Genomic DNA, 22738 nt, shown 5'->3' on the forward strand with positions numbered 1-22738 from the left:
ATATCAAGAACAGACTCGGGAGTCTGTGATATCATTTCTACTCTCTACGGAACTGTGTTTTCGGAGGTCCTATGCACACCATAGCAAAAAGTGCATACTGGAAACATTCTTATCTCAACTGGCAAGCATCCAAACGAGGGTCTCGCAAAAATCACGCTAATACTCATGATATATCGGATTGCGGGTTGATATACCCTCTATGGAAGTTCTTTTGCAACTGTATTTACTGGCTGAATAATCTTTTTTTTCTATTTCCGCTTGGGCATCAATTATCATAGATTGGATAGAGCAAATAAACACAGCTATTTCTACATGATACAATATTCATTAACCGAACCATGGTGCTACGTATTTCTGGCTCTGCTTTCGTACGTAGCCGTTTATTGGAGGTATCCAATCTGCGTACAGTCTCGTCTCGTCTCGCTTCAATGTTCCTATCTCCTACCTGCAAGAACACCATATGCTCGTGTACTTTTTTCGTCTTGTCGTGTAGTGAGCGGAGTTAAGCCATTAGTGGCCTCTAACCTCCGTGTTTCAAGTGATAGCTCCTCGCGATCTGACAAATCCCACGCTGATGTTCACGCATGCCACTGATATGTATGGTTCTACTCTAGAGACGAAAACAAGGGGTCCAAGACGGGGATATAATTTCCGACCACACACTCCACAAATCAGAGTGTGAAATGATGCAGTGCGGGTAGACTGAAGGCCTATATCAGCGCCTTAAAGAACCGGAATCCCTATATACAGTTCCTTGCTCCCACGTTCTATATCAAGACCAGGGCCAGCTGGACTACGAGCAGACGGATACTTAATCCCTGCGCATCAATGAGGATCTCGGTTCCTCATTATCTAGCAAATGAGGGATGAAAAGGGATTTGGCATAATTAAACGACTAGAGGTTTTCTAGATTCCCTCACGCCACGTTGTAGATGGAGCACCACGCCGTGCAAGTCCGTTCTACCTCGCGTGTTGAGGCTGAGATGCCGGCTATCATGGCCCGCGCAAGAAGGCAATAAACTAGAGATTACTAATTAGTTACTCGATTTCTGTAGGTGATGCTGTCGCATTGGGTGTTTTTGGCCTGTTGGTTTTAAGCGTCAGCCTCGTGGCCATTTCGTCGAGATGCAAAGTGTTAGAATCCCTTCGACCACTACAAACATAACCGGAGTACCACCTACTCCTTGTATCTCCAAAAAGGGATCTAACGTTAGTTATAAACGTCCGTAGAGGTCGACACTAGGCTCCGGAAGTATGTATATTCCAGTACTTTGCTTCTCCGGTAGTGAACGGGGCGATCTCAATTTGTACCTAAATATGGAAATATTCTCTGTGTTTCAGCCTAGATCACCTTATAAAGGCCCTTTCTAGCCACTGAATAAGGCCGGAGAGCTGGTTTTAGCAACGGAATATTCTTTCTGAAGGAGTACTCCGTAGTAAATTTTGGATTCTTAATCGGCTGAAAAAGTTCCTATATCTTATCTCCCTTCTCCAACTTAGCCCTCGCCTTTCCCTTCTTAGCTTGTTCGTCTTCTACATCTGGCCCAATCATCCACTTGATTCCTAATTCTGTGTCCAAGGAGACAGGCTTAAGCATTCAAGCTTCTTCTTGCATTTGCCACAGTCTACTTCAACACTCTCCTCTGCTCAAGCGAAATAAATACCAGGCTGAAATCCAAAATTGCCAAAATTTTAGCAGCTTCAACCACCGAAACAATGGCCGAAACCAAGCCCCAAACGCCAGAGCGCGTCCAGGTTGCGATATGTGGAGGGGGCATCGGCGGTCTTACCATGGCCGCCATCCTTCGCCGTCTCGATATCTCCTATGTCGTTCTCGAACGATATGCGGAGATAACTCCTCAGGGAGCCGGAATATCACTTGCCCCTAACTGTCTCCGTGCTTTAGACCAACTCGGTATCTTCGAAAAGTTGGCTAAACATTCACAGGAATTGCATGAAGTCCACATTTACAGAAACAACGAGTTTTGGGGCTCTCAGCGGTTTGGAATGACCAAGGAGGCGTTCGGATACTATGTGCATAAGATGGAGAGACATCAATTCCACTACTTGCTACTCGAGGCCGCAGGAGGTAACGATGTTGTCCGCTTGGGCTTTAACGTGAACGACATTGTCGACGAAGCAGACGCACCCTATGCCGTTGTCAAGGCCGAAGACGGTCGTGTGGTTCATGCCGATATCATTGTCGGGGCCGATGGAATCCGAAGTTATACTCGTCGAGTGGTGGGTTCCCCGGAAAGGTGCATCGAATGAGCTTGTGGCGCTAACACAACTGTCCGCATAGTTAGCTGAGAAGATTGGAATGAAGGCGACGAACACTATTCGCTTCACTGGCAGAGTCCACATGTCCGGATACACCAAGCCTTTGACACATTTGACCACCAAGGACGAGGGAGTCGCGCATTGGTTACTGTATGATGACGCGATTCTCACAACCTGGCCATGCAAGGACAACAGGCAGTGGTATATCGGTGTTGCGGTACGTTCTTGACTGTCGCCCAAAATAGATGAAATTGGAGGCTAATAATAAATCAAGGGAGCGAGACTAAAGCCAGGCGAGGTGCCCGATCGGTCAGTGTGGAAGGGAGCCACTAAGGACACAGTGAATGAGGTATATGGAGAACGGTTCCATCCATTCGGCAAAGAATCTAAGATGAAGACAAGTCAGTATAATCTTCTGTCCATTTATTAGCGATATGTGCCTTACCAACATCTCGAAATAGTCGTCGATGCTTCAGAGCGTGTTACCGCCGCCAATGTCTTCCAAGAACTCGAAGTTCCTGAAATGGTGAAAGGAAGAATCGTTCTCGTTGGTGATGGTTTGTGCTCCCCTATTTTTATTTTTTCTCGCGCTGAGATTAGGTGCTTACTAATACTCTTTGCAGCCGCTCATTCGATGACTTCATTTTTCGGCCAGGTAAATTAAGCTTAATATTCTAAATGTTCCTTCTCCACCCCATCCACATTTGATTAACGATAAAATATAGGGCGGATGTCAAGCCATTGAAGATGCCGTGGAGCTCGGCAATGCTCTGCACGAACACTTCCATCTCAACGACCCAACCGCCTTCGACAGATATTCTGAAATCCGTCAGAAGAGAGCAAATGACCTTATTCAATTCTCTGAGAACTTCGCAAAAGTGCATACCGCGAGACTTCCATACGGGCTTGGGCCATTTGTGCGGAAAGTGCTTTATAAATACCTCCCTACCAGCGTTTGGGTGTGGTATTTCACCTGGCTATTCAACTACCAGCCAACTATCAAATACCCTTTGTTGGACATTCCTGCCGGTCAGGCTGCTTCAGCAAAGTGAAAAAGGGGTTTGGATTTTCTACACAACCTAATATATAAAGCGGTTCGTTTGCTGAAGTCTCCACTTAATGATCTGAACTGTTATCTCTTCTCTTTTTGATGTCTGATTTTTTTAATATTTCCTTTCCTGGCGTGGTTATCTATATCTTTGCAATGAGGAGAACCTGCCTTTATGATATGCATTACATGTTTTCTATAGATTAGCTTGTTTGGTTATGTAGATTCTCATTTGATATTCTTCTATTAGAATAAATTATACCAACTTTCAACGGCACTTATCGTATACTGCTCATTCACTGCATATTTTATATCGACGTCAATGAGTCACCTATACCACTCCTTAGCCCACGAACGATTTGCAACTGCCCATACCCACAATGCAGGGCCCTTACATTGGCATCCACGGAATACACAATGAAAACAATGTAGGAATGATATTTCTTAAATAACATCTCCCAGTTGTGTGTACTAGTACATAAATTCTCTACTGACTCGTAACACAGCTTTAAAAGGTGTTCAATGAAACGGACCAAGAAATTATATCCATCCGGCCATTCTAATACAATTAGAAATCTCATTTTCTGCAGCTGTCTCAATGTTGGGGCACTTGGGTATTGCGGCCACAATTTATCTTTTCATGAAAAGATTGATGTTTTGAGCCGCAACGTTGTAAATTGATCAATCTCCATTCATATGCCTCGTTATTACATTGAATAGTTTCCCCTTTTATCCATAAATGGGATGTCTGCTTTTGTACAAGTAGCCACTATATAGTCTATCCGACGCTGATTTTCATGTTTCACCTCCTGCTAATTTCTTCTTTAACTATTATTAAGTAATATATATCCATGATACTGCCTGGTAGAAGGAGGTCTCGTACTCCGATAATTATAGGGATACTCCTTTCCTATGACAAACTGTTGCCAATCCCATCCCATAAAACTCAATAATATCTGAGTTTGTCAAAAATACGAAGCAAACCTGCCAATATTCAGTTGTCAAGTTAAAACCGACATATTGAAGCTCTTATTTATGTTGAAAACATTCATTATTGAATCCCGGAATGATCGCTACTACCATGGAAAAGAAGAGGTATGCAAAAATAGATAGGATTCAAAATTAGCCGTTTAACGAAGGCAGCCAGTGCAAGTCACAGAATCTATATTTGATATACATGAAACTCCTATATTTACTTCCACCGTATCCTGTTGCTGGGCATTTGAAATGTTATACGCACCAGAAAATACGACGGCTCACCCTCATTCTTATTACATGCTACATACATGGTCGCGTGTTCATAAGCGGGAGCCGCATAAAACACGTGGAGTGCAATGGATATTCAACCAAAGCGCCGATGCAATACGGGGTACCCAGCTACGAAGAGTAGTCCTGGCAAACCCTAGCCGTAAAGAAATGTCCAAGCATCAACCCCAAACACAAAATCGGTCAGAAGCATGAAACAGAAGCGGCCTGGATTATATTGGAGAGCTGATCTACCTCCAGAATAACGGATTTAAGATAACTTTAGAACAGAACGGCGAATCCAGTGCCTTATTATACACGGAGTGCAAGCTGGGGTTTCCTCGCGTGGCTAAAGTTCGGCGGAAGTATCCATTTATCCTTGGCATTTACCACGCGGCGGGCCGAGCTCCGAGCGGGCTCAAGCGCTGGACCAATTGAAAACCTACGCTAGGACCAAAATCGGAAAGGTGGATATATTTAGCCGCAACTTTAAATATATTAAGGTAGTTTAGCTAAGCCACTCTACATGTACATCCTCCACTCCGCGGGGAGCAACGAGCAACATACTCACTCCTTCAGCGCGAACACGAAGATTGACATACTCCATGAAGACGGCCGTAAGTAGGGAAAAGTCAAAATCTAAGTATCCGGCCGAGATGTATGTATTTTCACTAATCCCACTAGCCCTATTCGCCGGCGATCGATCTGCGGATCAGTCAGACTGTGGGAGGTTGATTGCTCTCAATAAACGTCTAAGCCAACTCGAGCATCTATCTCGAAACCATAGATGAGAACCTTGACACACGTGGCATTACTATATATCAAACACCCTATTGTAATTCCCCGTGAAGATCAGATAAAGCCTACTGAACATTCCGGAACTTCAGTGCTCCCTGTTTCAGATGCTGATGGGTATAACGCACAAACGGCATCCTTTCATTGATAATCCATACTATCTGAAAATGATTAGTATTGGCGTAGAAGCTGTTAGCACTCTATAGGCTGTTACGACATCACTCTAAACAACATGAGGAACTCGGCTGATGACCTGGGCTTTGTCATACTGGAGAGGCAGGTTTAATGTTGTTGTGGTCTTGTATCTCACCACTAAGGAGCTATCAGTCTAGCTACATTTGTATAATCAAACACGAGGCGTGCTTCCTTAATTGTGAGGATGTTAATATATCGGGGAACTATTGCAAGGGCGGGAAGTGCCACGCTTACATTTACTAATCACAGTTTTGCCTTCCTTGCCCTCGTGGTATTGAAGAAAGGTAGGAGCCTGAGTTCGATGAAACATGGGAGCAGGGAACTGGCAGATTGGTGCATGAGAAGGGTGCGATCCCTGAGTTCCACTTATCACAGAAGGATACGATGTGATGCTGTAATGTGATTTGGCCAAAGCTCCACCGTAAACCGATCAGGCTCTGACATTATACAAGGGGAGGCTGCATTTAACTCTATCACCTAGAGAAAACGTGGCAGGAGATGACGGTGCATTATTTTCCATACTCGCACCGTGCCGTCGATGACAATGTAGTGTAAGACTTATATTCCTAATGAGGCAAAAAAGAGGAGAGAGTGGCACTCTAGGCTGGCTGTAATTCTCTGTATTCCCGAGTAACTTCTAGACAAGAATAGATAGGGCTCAAGGATGAAAGTTCTCGGGAGCGAATTGAATTCGATAGCCACGCCGATGGCGTGTACCGTGTGTACCATGTGTATGTGTGCCGTCTGCCACGGCTTTACTCCCACATGGCATAAGATGAAACACTGAGTATCGTCTGGGCATAGCATCATCATCTTCCTCTCCTCTTAACCAAAGCGTAAAAAGGTTTTCATGGAAGAAAAGAAGGAAAGAAAGGACAAAATGGGGTGCAAGTTATCGGAGGATTAGGGTCACCAGCTGATCCCGCGAGCCCTATGAGCTGAATCCCGGACTCGGCTCACCCCTTGATGCGCTGAAGGGTTCCGACGCAGGCGTGCGTGGTATGAGGTAGATGAAAAATGGGAAAATTCACGAGCCTACCTACCACTCAGCCCCTAGACAACTGAGGCTCGTTGGCCCCTGATCTACACACGCTGTAACAACGCCAGCAGCCTTGCAAGTGCTCTTCGGGCACCGGCGTGCTTTGAAGCCATACCGATCCGCCTAGCAGTGTTAAAGGAATTACTTACATTGAATGCCGCCATCTGGGCTTAGTCTCCCTTCTTAGAGTAACGCCAAACTGTGGAATAAGTTTAGAGGCTGGGGGTAAATTGACTCGATGGTTTAGCGTCGCTACATTCTTCCTCTTTTCCAGCGACATTCTGGCCCACCTCAAGGTTTTCTCTCCCTTGCATTCTCGTTTCTTTTCTTTTTTCCTCGTCGCATGCGTCCAGCCCCGTTGATAGTTGGCTGCTTACGGACAGGGGTTGTCCGGCCCCTGTCTGCTCTGTTGTCGTACGGTTTGTTGTCTCTGCGCATCCCTCACTTTCTTGCTTTTTCCCGATTTGTAACAAAGCATGGGGATTTTCTGTTCTCCTTTTCCTTTTTCTTCCTTTTTTCTTTTTCTTTTTTATTTGCAAACCTAAATAACCTTACCTCGCGTGGGTGAGAAGCTGGGGTGGATATGCAGCATCGGACCGGGGGAAGGGTAAGGTATAAAGGTTGGCCAGTTAGAGGCCCCTTGCCGATCCATAACTCTCTCGTCATTGCAGTGAAGAAAGGATTTCTCGAGGGAACGAAGCAAGGGAACTCACTTCTTCGAGATACATTACATCAACTATATATTTACCCTGCCCATCTTGCATGAGGAAGTCTCTCCAGAAACTCACCAGCATAAACTACATATTTATCCTGCATCGCACTTTTATCTCTCCTCCTCCTCCATCCTGAATACACCTTCATCTTTCTTGATATATCCAGCAATCCAGCCGACACACACCCACAGCCCGGCATAGCCATTGATTGGCATCTGGGATCGAAAATTATTATAAACATAATAATCATAATCCTAATACATAATCGCCGCCAGAATACCTCACCTCTGGAAGGAGATAGGTAACCGAGACCTGCCAACTGCCCGACTTTGACTTGCATCCAAAATAATTCAGGATGAGTTCATCATCACACAGTGAGCATCCCCTTGATATTTCCTTGCCGTGCTCTCTTCACCCCGAGACAATAGTTGAACAGCTGACCAACAATTGAGGTTCTAAAGGGACTCCTGTGCTGAGAAAGAGCTGTCACTTCTGTCGAAGCCGAAAGATTCGATGCTCCGGCCAGAGTATCTGCGAAGCCTGCCAGGAACGAAACATTGATTGTGTATACGACCTTGAGGCAGCAAAAGGCCGGCCAAAGCGAAAACACACCGAGTCAAGGGACTCAAAGCTTGGTTTAGCCTCTGATCGCAACCAAGCTGGCAAATCAACCGGGCATGGCTCCCTTGATGGGAGTGGGAAGCCTTCCAGACAATGGGACCCTACTCTCCAGGGACCGCTGATGGGAGATGATCTCAAGGCAATGTTCCATGAATGTTTTATCAGCAAGGTCGGTATGCGTGCAACGATCTTTCAGGGCGCTATCGCAGCTGGCCACGACCGCCTGAAGCAGACCGAAGGCAGCTCTCACGAAGTTCCGCAGCGGATAAGCTATGACGGTCTAATGAGCTTCATGACCCGAGAAATTGTTGAAATGATATCTCTTCGCTTCGGGGACCTGAACTGCGAAGTGGAGGATAACTTTCCACGACGATACTGCATCACCAGCCTAGCTCGCGATACGACGCAGGAAATGTTTGACAACATAACTCCAAGGAAGAACCCGCTCAAGTCATACTCTTCGCACCGTATCCTTCAGCTTATCGACCTATGGTTCTCTGTTCACCCTTTGTCGTCACTGATCTCAAAAACCCTTCTCCTCAGTTCGCTCAAGAACAGCACCTACGATGAGGCACTCCTCGCTACCATACTCTCTGATGCCTGCCTCGTCCACGAGAATGGTCAAAACTATGACACCGAGGGACAGTTGCTGTTTGATTTCGCAACTTACCAGATCCAGAACCGAAGTGTGCTGAACCGAGACATAGCTTCGTCTCAAGCATTGATTCTTATGGCCTGGCGAGAGATCTGCATGGGAAATGCTCGACGGGGTTCATGTTTAACAGCGTATGCCTGCCGAATCGTCTCAGAGCTACACAGGGGTCTCAACCACGGCGTCTCCGCAAATGGGACCAAGTTGAACGGTATCGACGTTCGATACGTCGACGGTGAACTAATCCGGAATATATACTGGGTGTGCTGGTCTACAACAGTATGGTCCCTGATGCAAATCGACCAGCCATACAACCTTCTATTGCCGGAACAAACCCCTTCACAATTCCCCTTCGTCGACGAGTCAACGTCGATGACAATCAGCCTTGATCTAGCTTCAGACAATGTCTCCACACTAAGAGCACAATCACGAGCCTTGCAAGAGCTCTGGCCTCTTAGCCAGGTAGCTAGCACGGCTGCTCACATATACGCACTCTGCCCCAACCCAGATTTGAAAGATACTCTAGAAACAGTTGAGTGGCAAGCAAGACATATCCATCAGCTCCGTCGGCTTCTTAGCTTCCAGCTAGAGCTCCCTACTCTCTGTGGGAAGATCCGACACATTTTAAGTGAAGCCATTCGACAGGTTGAACTTGAGGTTACCCCTGGATCTACCCGGTCCGTGGTGCTAATCGCATATCATACTATGATTGTCCATATGCTATTCCCACAACGACAGACCTCAGATAGTGTGATTATTATGACTCCAGAGCGCATTAATGAGTTCTGTCAATCTGCCAATGCATTGGTCGCCATATCACACTCTATTATCTCGCCAAAGGCCACCACTCTCCTTCCTGGGCCTGGGCTCAAAACCAAAAGCGTTTCTGACACTTTTGCCCTTGGCCTTGATGCATGCAGCCGGGCGCTTGCGTATATTCACAGCCGTGCTACTTGCGGGCGTGATGAGTATCAAGCGATCATTGCTAAAAATAGGGAGCTCCTTTATCTTTCTCAACAATTGCACGATATTAGTCGAGGGGAGCTCTCTCGGGCATCATCAACGATGCGAACCATTAAGAAACGACTAAAGTTTGCAAAAGTGGTCTTCTCATCTATCCACGAGTCTACACCACCTTTGACACATAGCGATCCATCCCCGGTTGCCCAATTCCGCTCGAGAATCCAAAATCTTTCTCAGAGTAGCAGCACAAGCGTTTCAGGGGGTCTATCCCAGCCAGACTCCCCCCTTCCCGACGAACCATCTTACCTAGCTTCGATTCCTAATCAGCTATCCCTCGATATGTTTCTGGGGTCAGATACTTCTCCTGTTTCTAGTCAGGATGGATTTGATCCACTTCATATGCACACTGCCGGTTCGTCGCTTGCGACGCTGGACCACAGTGGAATGACATCGCCTTTTACTCCATCTGGTATGTCACCGCTACAGCCACCCAGAAAGATGCGACGGACTGTCAGTCCGCCCTGCTTTGATAGTCACGGAAGCACTAACATGTTTGAGCTTCCAGAGCCGATCATGTCAACCAAACCAGAGCATGTTCCACGAAGCTGCGTGTCGCCTTCAGTAAACAACGGGGCTATTTTCCGCCATAATGGGATGGGGTTAACTGGATTCGATATGGCCCCGAATGATGCCGGTAAGAAATTCCTTGGGGACCATGTGAATTTCGCCCAACCGTTGTTCATGCCTTCAGAGAATGATCCGGACTTCGGGGCTGGACCCCTTCTATTCGGGAGTCCTCTTGATACGAATGGCCATGGCGATTTCCATGGCATGCCTGACCTAACCTGCATGGAAGGAGAGAATGGTTACATGCCTTTGGACCTGGGTTATCTCGGTTAGATTGAAAAATACTAATGACGGTCACGGCAACCAACCATATACAAAATAGATGGGGAAAATGGATTATACGGGCGTTTGAATGGAATTGGTTTTTATTGGTTTTTTGGTTTTGTGTTTAGCGTTGAATGCATTGGACATCCCCTTTTCTATTATTGAACTAGATTTTTTGTCAGTTACATCCGTTCGAAATTATTTATTAGAGACGACACGTTTTCAATACCTCCACAAATACAAGAGACCTACGATATTTATATGATCCATTATAAACTGTTATATGGTTGAATTTTAGTGGAAACGGTCAGAAAAATGCGCACTGTAAAAATCGGCAGGGTTATCCTTCTAACAGAGCTATTCCGTCAAAACCAGGAGATATGGAGATAGCAAATCTTCCAGATCGTGTTATATGATACAATCTATGGTTCGTGGTGCCTGTGGGATCCCGCTTTTACACGAAGATATAATAAGCCCTGGGGGGTGCCTTTTGGGATGATTGGAACGTGGGAAGGATGATGTGACTCCTGCTGGATGCGGTGCAGCGATATCAACCTATCTGGACATACCCATAAACCAAGGCAGAGAAACCGGCGATATTGAATATGCATCAGGCCGATGCAAGGTCTATTAGCTTAGCAGCGCAAGGCAGAAAGGCCATGGTTGCAGACTGTATTGAAAAATGAAAATGACTAGAAAGCGGGAACATCTTAGTTGCTCTGAGATACTTGCATAAGTACGGGCACAGTTTAGCAACCCAATTCGTCTAGTGCTATAATTCCTCCCATCTAACCCTGTAGTTTCCCTAATCGTCAATTGCAATGTCAGGTTTCCAGGGCCTCGGTACTCCGTAGACCCTCTAGGGAAATATTGACTCTGGAAAATACACAAAGGGAATATAAGGCTTGGAACAGCTGAAAGGGGCAGGGGGTGTTCAAGGTCCTTGAACCAGTGCCGAGCATCCATCCTTGCCCGGATCCCCCAAAATATGAAAATAAAAACTCCAAATGTAGGATGGCATTATGCAAAGACACCCTTGTTCCCTGTAGGATAGGTTATAGTTCAGAGTTGCCATGCGCTAAGAAGAGACAGGCCCCCTCGCTCGAGAAGCCCTATCCCTTAGCCGATGTCGTCTAAGGTTCACCGCTAAGCGTGCCACCTTAGGATGGAAGAAAAAGAAAGGAAAGGAACGTGGGAGGAAAAAATGTGGCCATCAGCTCAAAGAACTTCCAAGACCGAGCTGAAAGGATCCTCCAGATAAATCAGTCTCCCTATACTCTGACTCTGCACGATCCCTGTATACCGAAAAGGGGTCGCGAAGTATGTTGAGTACGGGCGGATCAGCTCGGTGGTAATTGAGGCATGGAAAATAATGGATACTCATCATTCAGCCCTTATTCACGCCACACACGTTCGGCGGTCACGGCCGTCACCTAGAGCATAGCTAGGGCCCGAATGTCAAAGTAACCCCAAGCCACCGTGCATCCTAGACGCAAATCACCCTTCTGACGTAAAGCTGTCATGCTATTGTCGGATTATGTTGGTCTATATTGATTCAACGAGTCATCGCCCCCCAGAGCAGCGACGGTGCGAAGGAACTGTTCAGTTCAGTGCAGCCGCAAAAAGTGAAACAAATTCCAGTCAACAAGACAGGCACAGGACTAAAACATGCCTTTGTCGGCGAAAAATCACCTGGGCATACTTGAAGCCTGCACCCGTTTTCACAGCTCTGGCGACAATAACCATTTTCATCCTTGACTTTGTGCTTATGGTAGAGCGATGATTGGCTAAGACCCACCGCAGAGCATTATTCAATGCAAAAAAAACCCTCTTCTTTTATTAGGAGGTACGGGACAGCTATTAGTCCACGAGCAGCAACTGATACGGCCGGTATCAAAATAGAACCTATTACCGCGCCATAGGAGGGTATTCATCCTTCTCAGCTATCGTAGTTGTCAGCATTGATATCAAATCAAAATGTATTACGAGTTTTGGGCTGGGTATTTTCCGTAGCGAGACCGTGCATTTTGGAATCCCCCGCAGGAAGCCAGTGTGATGATGACACGAGCTTCAGTGGATTATTTCACCGAATTCGACGGTGTATAAACGGCGACCTCCGTCACGGAGATAGCGGACCGGCGTCAAAACCAAGCACTCATTAACCTCTAACACCAGAGGCTATGTATCAGCCCAACTAGGCGGCCGCTTTGCCGTCATAGCGGCATACCTAATCTATGGGAACAGCCCATATCCGAGCGTCTAGCTGGTGTCTAACCCATCAGAGTTGTTCTTGGTATTATCTCGATCTTGGCTTCTGGGCAACGCTCAAGGCTGGAATCCAAGCTGCAAATTTCTTTTCTCCACGGACCACTTCGTATTCATCTGAGCGAGCCGTTGGTTGTTTTCAATGTACATCCCGCAATCTATTTCTGGCGGGGGATCGCGAGTTTTCTCGATGACACTGTTGCTGTTGTCGATGTTGACGTTGACGTTGATGTTGATGTTGATGGAACGCGACCTCAGCTTACTGCCACTGGCTATACATGGCTTAGTAATCAGCAATGTCGTTCCCCGCCCACAAGATGCCGAAAGTCGCAAGTTCACCAACTTGATCACGATTACAGGATTGAGGTTGCGAATGAGTGTAATAGGACTGTAATACAATGGCCGCTCTTCTCAAAAAGCCCCTGAAAGTCGCCCTCGTGCAGTTGGCATCAGGTAAGAAGCCGCAGCTCGAGCTTCAACACTTGCATCTCAACCTATGGAGGAGCTAACAGTTCGCCTTACTAGGAGCCGATAAGACAGTTAACCTCGCCCATGCACGAACCAAGGTACTAGAGGCTGCGCGAGCTGGAGCCTCGTTGGTAGTCCTGCCGGAATGTTTCAATTCACCATATGGCACCCAGTACTTCTCCAAATACGCCGAAACGCTTCTTCCTTCTCCTCCATCCAAGGAACAGTCGCCCTCGTTCCATGCCCTATCGTCGCTTGCCCAGGAAGCCAAAGCATACCTGGTAGGGGGGAGTATTCCGGAATTTGCCCCTGAGAGCAAGAAGTATTATAATACCTCTCTTGTATTCTCGCCGAGTGGTGCTTTGATTGCGTCACATCGGAAAACCCATCTGTTTGATATCGATATACCTGGAAAGATTAGGTTCAAGGAAAGCGAAGTCCTTTCTGCCGGTAATAAGGTCACTATTGTTGATTTACCAGAATATGGCAAAATCGGCCTGGCAATTTGTTATGATATTCGGTTCCCCGAAACCGCTATGATTGCGGCTCGGAAGGGCTGTTTCCTCCTTGTATACCCGGGAGCATTCAACATGACCACAGGGCCCCTACACTGGTCGCTACTAGGCCGTGCTCGCGCAATGGACAATGAAGTTTATGTTGCACTTTGCAGTCCTGCCAGGGATACCAATGCCACGTATCATGCTTGGGGCCATAGCCTGGTCGCCAACCCCAAAGCTGAGATCCTAGCGGAAGCTGCTGAAAAGGAGGACATCGTATATGCCGATATCGATTCACAATCTATCGAGGAAACCCGGAAAGCTATCCCGATATACGACCAGCGCCGATTCGATGTATACCCAGATATAAGTAAGGGTGACATCAAGTTTGAGGAGTAAATAGAGGACGACCGAGCTTCACTGCCCACCTCTTCGTTCGAGTCTATAGGATGTATCAATATATCTTAAAAAATCCAACATCAACCATGCCATCAACGCGTCTATCTTCGTCGCTGTATTACATAATCTATAACAGTAACGCCAAGATATGTGTCTTGGCATAGACTTGTATCACGTGCACATAAACGAAGCTTACATAATAAGCGAAACACACCAACTTTGTAAATTCGAAACTGTGAACTTTGTGAATTGTTCGATCTCGACGACAGAAAGATACCCTTCATCACAGAGATTCCACAGCTGTCTCTGCAACGCGCAGTAAGTTGCGATGCTCTAGCTACCCCTGTGCAAATCTAGCTAACCGTTTGGCTGTCATAGAAATCATAATGTCGAGCGCCCAAGCCGGAAAGAAGGGAGGCCGTTCGGCCATCTCTGATGTTGTCTCACGAGAGTACACCATCCACCTCCACAGGAGAGTACGTTGAATCACACCCGATATACCATGCGCAATTCATCTGCACATGCATCCCTTCCCTTTGAGAAAATGCGGAAAACAGAAATGGGCTTCAGTCAAGCCGCGGCGAGGGGTATTATAGATTGGTAGTCGTGGACCCTGAATAAGGATCGCGATTGAAAGTCGCAAACCTCGATATCGTCTTGGTATACCTCGTCGGGCGTGGCTAGGTTGCTGGAATTTCATACTGCCTTGAGCTATGACTGTAGTTGGCGAGCATACCACGGCGTCAATTCAAGAGCAAGAGGAAAGATTCAAAAGAAAAGAATTAGTTTTATGAAGTCCACCGCTATGGCCCCAGAAAAATCATTGCTATTTTCTCGCCAAACGTTGAAATATGGGCATTTTGGACGGAAGACTGATTTATAATTTCTTGCGTGGGTATAGGTTCATGGCGTATCTTTCAAGAAGAGAGCTCCACGAGCTATCAAGGAGATCCGTGCTTTCGCCGAACAGGCCATGGTAAGTCCAATTTTCCTTATTCCCCCATTTTAGAAACCAGGCCGTGGACTAATGGCACTACGCATAGGGCACCAAGGACGTCCGCCTCGACCCCCAATTGAACAAGAAGGTCTGGGAAGCTGGTATCAAGGGTGTCCCATTCAGACTCCGTGTCCGCATCAGCCGTAAGCGTAACGACGAGGAGGGTGCCAAGGAGAAGCTCTACTCTTTCGTCCAGGCCGTCAACGTCAAGGACCCCAAGGGTCTCCAGACCGCTGTCATCGAGGATGCTTAGATTATGGATTGACATCTCAGGGTTGAGACTTCTGTGGAAGATGGAGATACCAAAAACAAAAAATAATACGACTGACAATGTGGATATAAGACTTTTTTCGTATCATCCATGAATATGAAGCATTGCGACGTCTACATGGCATGGAATGGGTCGTTTCATGTACCGGGTTGGCAGGTTGGCGTTAATAGTTTTAACTCTTCCTGTACTTCTCATTATTCAAATTTTGAAATCCATAAAAATTCAAAAATCAGAGCTGCTCCATCCATAATTTGTCATGGTGTATTGCCAATTTAAGGCAAACTCCTTGCTTATACCGCTGGGGATATCATGGAGGACGAGGTATAGCTAGATTCTAGGGAAATAGGTGTATTATAGCAAGTATTTTAAAGATGACAGGGCATTCATTTATGTATTTGGAGTTTAGGTACAAGTCGAGAGGCAACAGATGTACCTCCAGTGATCCGAGCACAGGAAAGAGAAAGAGGTATGAGGAAAATCTCCGATGTCTGTCTGTCTATGGTGGCTTCCAGTATTATGCAGTGAAACTATTTTTTGCTTCTTTTGTTATTAACGAAGGCGGGATTGGGCCGTGACGTAGAAGTGGCTGTAGGGGATAGGGACGCTATGCTTGTAAAATCGAGATTCAGGGCCGAAGTTAAACTAGTTTATGGATATAACAAGGCAAACAGGGAACAATTGAATGGGTGGAATGAGGGAAAATGGAAAAAGGATAAGGTATTCGAATAGATTGATCTGGGGGTTAGGGGGGGATTAATGTGAATGTGCTAGAAGGTGAAAAGCTTTTGTAAAAGAAACCGTCCTGGATAAACAAAAGGAGGAAGAAAGAGCCTATAAGGGAAAGGCGAATGACGTGCAAAATGCAGGTCTGCCGAAGTGTATGTATCCCGTGCGCCAGGTTAGGTTGTAGGAGGAAAATCTGAGTGAAAAGAAGAAGAAAAGGGTAACGAGTAACAAGTTCAATCAGTGTCGTTCAAGTCAGATAGTACATTCAAAAAATACAGATGAGGGAGAGGCATTGATATGGGATCGCCGAGAAGGTAAATCGAATCGTATAAACGGTATGAGCTAAGGGCGCTAGCGGAAGCGTTTTGCAGATACGTTTATTCAATCTCTCTTCTTATGCTTCTCCATAGAGTCTTTCAAATTGACAGCGCTTTCATCGGTTTTCACACGAAGCATCCACTGATGGAAACCAGATTCGCTAGCAACCAAGAACTGCACGTTATTGCCGTTCTGCTTGTATTCAATTTCTGGCATTAAGTGGTTGTTAAGAATGATGGAGCCACTAGGATCGGCGCGAAGAAGGATGCGAGACTTATTGTTCGTGCGATGCTTGAGTATACGGAGTATCCCAACACCCTTGACCTTCCAGTTTCCATCGGTGAGCTGGTAGCCGCGCGCGCGGCACTCAAAGACCGCATCCTCATCCTCTTCACCAGGCCCGCTACGCGTGAAGTCGACTTGTGCGTGTTTCTCCACTTCATCACTTGGCTCATTAGTGTTGTCTGTGTCTGACTGGGCTGGCGTCGTCGCTCGGCTAGGGTCAACGGACGTCACCCCGGATAATGGGAATGGTGCCAACATGGAGCCGCTGCCTGACTGAGTGAAGGAATTAGGTTTGAGACCAGCGAAGATATTGGAGGTGGGAGGCATAAGAGAGCTATTGTTGGTTGCGGTAGAGGTGGATGTGGACGATGGAGTAGCAAACATATTGGATGGTGCTGGTGCGGAGGTTGATGACGGTGCTCCAAATATATTAGAGGTAGGTGGAGGGGTGGATGTTGGTGATGGAGCACTGAATATGTTGGATGTAGCTGGAGCAGAGCCGCTGTTACCAGGGCTTGAAGCAGATGAAGGTGGTGCACCAAACAAGTTGGATGTCGGGGCTGACATAGCACCGCCGTTCGTTGAGGTCGAGGTGAATGAAGTGTTGGCGCCAAAGAGAACCGACCCACTGGGGGGAAGGTTTGCAAAGAGAGAAGAGGATTTAGTTTCCTTTGCTTTCGTTGGATCTAGAGGAGATGGAGAGCGGGTGCTGCCCATTCCGTTTGTTGAGCCAGTAAGAGGAGTCAAAGATCCGGGTATATTGAATGGGGATCCGGTTCTCGAGCCACCCAGGACGGAGGAGGAGATATCATTTCCGTCATTAACTAGAGATTTGGCTTCTTCAAGCGACTCTTCTGGCTGGACTTGACGCACAGGTTGACCGTTTCCATCGCGTTCAATTCTGTCAAAAAGACTGCGGCCACCACCGCCGTTGGACGAGCCAGGTGGAGAAACGGAAGGAGTGGTTGTCTTGTCCTCAGCTTGGTCGGCGTCCGTAGCCTCGTCTTCATCAGACACACTCTCATCAGAGCTAGGAGCCTCGTTGGAATCGGCAGATGAGCCACAGGACTTTTGAGCAACGAATGAGCTGGCGAATAGAGATAGGGTCTTCGAGGGGCTGGGTTCGTTGGTCTCGTCGGTCTCATCAGAGCTATTCGCAGCTTTGTCCTCAATGACCTTGGTTCGCTTTCCGGTCTTGTCGGGGGAATCAGCTTCTTCCCCTTCTACATCGGATGCCTTTCTCTTGTGTGAAGTGGCTGAGGGTCCAGAGACAGTCGAGTCACCATTAGGCATAAGAGCCTCCTTAACGGGAGAGGTAGCTTTATCACTCTGAGCAGTAAGTTGAGCGCGTTTCCTCTTGTCTTGCTCATCATACTCCGAGAAAGGAGGCTGTGGTGTCCATGGAAGCTTGCTTCCTGGAGGAATTGGAGTGTAGACGCTGACCAAAGGATGGGGATGGCCAATCATCTTACGAAGCATAACGTAATGGGCAATGATAGGGTCGAGGTCTTGACTCCAGCAGTTGACCGTTGCGATCTCTTCTTGGAAGCTAGCATTGAGGGCCGAAAGGCGCCAGGCGCGGAGGAATAGCTCACGCACTTCTTCGGTTGCGTTGGGAGGGTACTCTTCTTCTTCAGGACGGAAGTCTCTTAATGGGGTTTCGACCTCGAAAATGGTCTCCGTCGATGCATCTGCATATTGTGGTTTAGGTGGCGCTGGAACATCAGCTGCTTTAGCAGGGGCAGCCTGAGGAACAGCCGGAGCAGCACCGAAGGCTGGAGAAAATGGCTTAGCAGCGTTGGAGCTAGTGGAGTTCATGAAGCTGTTGAACATCGGCTTTGGTTGAGCCAGCGCAGGAGTGTTGGTCGAAACAAACAGGGGAGATGGCTCTCCAGGGGCCTTGTTCTCTGTCTGTGTAGGAGGAGCAGGCTGCTGGGCCTGTTCTTCCTTGGCTGGTTCAGTTGCACGCTGGAACAGCGAGCCTCCGGTTGGAGGTGTTGCGAAGATCGAAGGAGTCTGGCTTCCAGATGTAGCTGTAGCGGTGGCAGGCTTTGGACTTTCAGCAGGCTTTTCAGCAGGCTTGGTAGCCTGGCCAAAGAGAGAAAAGGCAGGCTGGGTAGTCTGAGCAGTAGTTGCAGGGGCGCCAAAAAGCGGCTTGGAGGTACTGGGAGCAGAGAACAGAGGAGTTGTTTCTTTGGCGGGAGAGGAAACGGCCTCAGGCTTTGGCTGAGCAAGGTGACCAAAGAGCGAAGGAGTTTCACTCGCGGTAGAAGTAGAAGTTGCATTCTTCGGCTGACTTAAATGACTGAAGAGCGAACCACCAGCGGGAGCGGCGGAGAAAGAAGCGTTCGCGCCAAAGATTCCTGCTGGCTTGGAGGTCGCAGTACTTGGAGTGCCCTGGGTGGTGTTGGTTTGAGTCGTGTCCGCAGGCTTTGCCAGCTGTCCGAACAACGGGGTACTGCTAGTAGGCGCACCAAACAGGGTGGAGGTGCCAGTGCCAGCACCAGCGCCAGCGCCGGTAGTTGCAGTTGCAGTTGCAGCCGCCTTGGGCTCGTCAGGCTTGGATGCGCCAAATAAGATGGAACCCGAAGTCGAGGCGGAGGCTGGGGTGCTAGCAGCGGGTTTGAAGGACCACGCAGGAGTTGAGGCGGAAGTAGCAGCGGTGCTTGCTCCCAAGTTGAATCCCGTTGCAGGAGTAGAAAAGGGGGATTTGAAAATAGGAGGAGCCGGAGCTGAGACGTTGAAGATGCCCTGACCAGAAGACTTGGGACCATCTGGAGACATTTGCATTGCTTCTGAACCCTTTGTAGGGCTGGTGATGGGCGCAGCTCCAAACATATTGGGAGCAGCGCTGTTGGTCTGTCCAAACATGTTGGGACCAGCGGACATGCTGAAAAAGGGAGCAGTGGTCGTCGGGGCAGCTCCAAACATTGGAGTGCTGGTCGACGTAGATGCCTGCCCAAAAAACCCTCCTCCTCCGTTTGGTTGACTTTCAGGTTTCTTCTCAGCCTGGGAAGCTCCAGGGATACTGAACATGTTTCCTTTGAAACCCTGGAAACCTGAACCCTGGTTGGAGCTCATGTTGCTGAACGGATTGTTTATTTGTTGGTTGTTAGATGATGAGGAGAAATCGAATGACGGAGGAGCTGAGGTTGTTTGACTACCGAAGAGCTTGAAAGACCCTGACGAGCTGTTCTGCTCGCCGCCGAAGCTGGTAGATAAAGATGGACCTTTGTTGGAGGCCCCCGTTGCCGCTGATGGCTGTGAGAAGCTTTGAGACTGTCCAAAATTGAAGCCGTTTGAAGCACCTGTCGAAAAGGAAGACGTAGGCACCACGTTTGGATCGATCGAGCCGAATGGGTTCGCAGATGGCTGTGAAAGTCCGAGATTTGGGGAACCGACTCTTGTCTTTCGTTCTCTTGCGGCTTTGATCCTGGAAGTGTTTTGTTAATGAACTGGACGAGTTAAAGAAGACAAATTATCAAAGAAGAATGCTCGAACGTAGTATAGAGACTGAACAGATGGATTGGACACAAAGTGATCAGGGAACTGAACTCTTGAACTTGAGAAATGTGAGATTTGGCCGAGTGTATGGCTGATATAAGAGGGCATCCAAGCTGAAAGCAACACCGAAAGGCAGCCAGAGTGTTCGGGAGGTTGGGAAAATCCATTCAAGGAGGGGAGAACTAGAGCTGGCAATGAGAATACCCATTGTTCATCCCTATTGTGTGGAGTGGTGTTGATATTGAAGCCAGTGTTATTGACACCAAAAACTTCGTGGTTGGATCCCCCAACCCAACACGAGTGTAAAGATCAAACTAAAGGATATACAATATATAGAGAACAACGATAGAATAAAAGCATCTACTTACTTTCTGTTGGCCAGCTGAGCAGCGGTCGCCCGCTTGGGCGCATCGTTTGAAGACATCTCTTGATCGAAGCCGGTTTCCTTCCGCCCTTGTGTCTCTGCGACTCGTTTCATTGACGATACTCAGCACGCTTTGTTACGAGTGCTTAACGACAGCCGACTATCTTCAGTCTATCTTCAGTGCTGGACTGGAGGTTATAGCAAACATGTATGGTCTCCGCTACAGCATCCAGGCCGCGACCTTCGTCCGGAGCGAAGAGAAGGGTGTGTATCGCCCAACGTGTCTATAACGGTATAGACGGACGGGAGCTACTTGATATCACTCGGTCGACGGCGAGAGAGGCAAGGAAACGAACGACCGGGCGAGGCGACTGTTCAGGGCGTCAGTATGGGCAGGCAGTCGACCCGGCGAACCGCGATGAAACGGCCGCAGGACATCAACGCATCGACGCGATGCGGACGGGACAGGGAACGTACAGCAGAGTGTCAAGACGGCGACAGATCGGAAGAGTTACGACTGCGAGATCGATCGTGTGCGAACGCGACGAGCAAGGAGTTAAGGGAAATAAGAGCTAAGAAGAGCTGGCGAGGTGTTGCATCTACACCAAGGTCGGGTCGCCGTCTGAGGAAGAGAATAGGGGAGAAAAGGGCAGAGGCAGGCCGTCCCGCGAGTCTGGCGTGTCTGGCTGCGATGCGATGGCCCGTCGACGTTGATGCTTCGACTTCTCTTCCTTCGTGCTTTTCTCTTTTTCTTTCGTTTCTCTTTTCTTCTCTTTTCTTTTCCCGTTTCTTTTCTCGTTTCTCTTTAGCCAAGCAGGTCACGTGATGAAGATGATGTGAATATAGAGATATAGATGAAGATGATATAGAAGATGTAGTTGAGATGTAGATGGATATAGAAGATGTTGATGAGCTATAGAGGAGATGAGATGAGATACGTATGGGTGTCTACGGTGAGTCGTGCAGGGTTGTGACTATGTGATAAGCAAAATGCTAGATGAAGAGTCTAGGATATGTCATTGAGCAATAATGTACAAGCAGAGGCCGACCCAGGACCACCATGTATATACAGACATCCTATCCGGCATCCACGGTATATACGCTCCTTCGACGGCTGCACTGAGCTTGGGTCGTCGCCCGTCCAGCGTCTGGGTATATCATCTTCCACCGTCCCATGCCTCCCCAAGTATGGTTGTCGTTCCGCCGTCAACGTAGACACGCTTACAACTTGGCCTTGGTCTTAGCCTTGCTGAGGATAGGCTCGATCTTCATGGCCTTCATGGCGTTGCCGCGGATCTTGAGCTTTCCGCCCATGAAGAGACGCTGGGCGTTGGCGGTGCCGGCGACGAGAGCGGCGAAGTCCTTGTCCGAGAGAACGAGAGTTACTGTTCGTCGTTAGAAGTGACCGTTAAAGATGATAGCAGGTAGACTCACCATCAGCCTTGCCGCCCTCTGGAGCAGCGCCCTTGCCGACGACGCCCTTGTCCTTGAAGTCGAGGTACCAGCTCTCGGTGGCGCCGGCCTCGTTGGTGAGAGTGAAGGCGAAGACACCCTTGGCGGCCTTGATGGCCTCCTCGCGCTCCTTGGGGGCGGCGGCGAGGGTGTCGTTGATCAGGTCAAAGGCCGCGGAGGAAGGGAAGGCGTCTGCAGAGATCAGGTCAGTATCGCGCTGCTATCGGCGAGCTGGCGGCGGGCTGGGCGGCCTACCGTTCTTGAGAGACATGATGGCGGTTGTATCGAGTATTAACCGGTGTATGATATGTTGTTAATGTCGAGTCGTGGAGGTCGATGGGAAGACGGAGCTGATCTTTATATACGGCAAGGTTTCCGTCTTCCCCATGGAAACTAAGACTTACGGGCCCGAGGAGCAGCGCATGTGAAAGTCGAAGTCGCGCGACTCCGATGGCTCGCTGGTTTCATCCGAGGGACGCTGAGCACACATGGGATACGTAGATCCACGACGTGTCGGTAGATCTGGAGTAGTAGTAGAATAGCAGTAAGATGTAACAGTACGATATAATAGTAGATATGTAGAATAGTAGAATATAGAATAGTAGAATGACACTAGATATAGAATGGTACTAGAATATAAATGATAGAAGATAGAAGATAGAATGAGAGTAAGAGAGATCGAGATAGAAATACTCCAGATCCAGCGCAACAACCGAGGTTCCCCGGACCCCAGGTGCGCATCAGCAACCA

At 48.0% G+C, this 22738-nt stretch overlaps 5 protein-coding genes across 5 annotated transcripts; 3 read left to right on the forward strand and 2 right to left on the reverse strand.

Annotated features, from left to right (window-relative positions):
• Positions 1 to 1716: 1716 nt before the first annotated feature.
• GIQ15_00115 (FAD dependent monooxygenase) lies at positions 1717 to 3332 on the forward strand (the record flags this gene model as incomplete). Its single annotated transcript, XM_033547532.1, has 6 exons — positions 1717 to 2241; positions 2303 to 2497; positions 2555 to 2681; positions 2742 to 2837; positions 2904 to 2935; positions 3006 to 3332. The coding sequence occupies 6 exons, from the start codon at positions 1717 to 1719 to the stop codon at positions 3330 to 3332; spliced, it is 1302 nt and encodes a 433-aa protein (XP_033408483.1).
• Positions 3333 to 8057: 4725 nt separating this feature from the next.
• On the forward strand, positions 8058 to 10451 carry GIQ15_00116 (uncharacterized protein; the record flags this gene model as incomplete). Its single annotated transcript, XM_033547533.1, has 1 exon — positions 8058 to 10451. The coding sequence occupies one exon, from the start codon at positions 8058 to 8060 to the stop codon at positions 10449 to 10451; it is 2394 nt and encodes a 797-aa protein (XP_033408484.1).
• A 2654-nt stretch (positions 10452 to 13105) lies between these two features.
• GIQ15_00117 (nitrilase) lies at positions 13106 to 15321 on the forward strand (the record flags this gene model as incomplete). The annotated part of the gene is made up of 6 exons (XM_033547534.1): positions 13106 to 13160; positions 13233 to 14067; positions 14361 to 14389; positions 14450 to 14547; positions 14973 to 15047; positions 15115 to 15321. The coding sequence occupies 6 exons, from the start codon at positions 13106 to 13108 to the stop codon at positions 15319 to 15321; spliced, it is 1299 nt and encodes a 432-aa protein (XP_033408485.1).
• Positions 15322 to 16446: 1125 nt separating this feature from the next.
• On the reverse strand, positions 16447 to 20650 carry GIQ15_00118 (nucleoporin nsp1; the record flags this gene model as incomplete). The annotated part of the gene is made up of 2 exons (XM_033547535.1): positions 16447 to 20101; positions 20541 to 20650. The coding sequence occupies 2 exons, from the start codon at positions 20648 to 20650 to the stop codon at positions 16447 to 16449; spliced, it is 3765 nt and encodes a 1254-aa protein (XP_033408486.1).
• A 1107-nt stretch (positions 20651 to 21757) lies between these two features.
• On the reverse strand, positions 21758 to 22259 carry GIQ15_00119 (fatty acid-binding protein; the record flags this gene model as incomplete). The annotated part of the gene is made up of 3 exons (XM_033547536.1): positions 21758 to 21921; positions 21971 to 22180; positions 22244 to 22259. 3 exons carry the CDS (start codon positions 22257 to 22259, stop codon positions 21758 to 21760), a joined length of 390 nt encoding a protein of 129 aa, XP_033408487.1.
• Positions 22260 to 22738: the final 479 nt, after the last annotated feature.

Source organism: Arthroderma uncinatum (assembly GCF_011692745.1).
Source record: "Arthroderma uncinatum strain CBS 119779 chromosome Unknown scaffold1, whole genome shotgun sequence".
In the NCBI taxonomy this organism is placed as follows: Eukaryota; Fungi; Ascomycota; class Eurotiomycetes; order Onygenales; family Arthrodermataceae; genus Arthroderma; species Arthroderma uncinatum.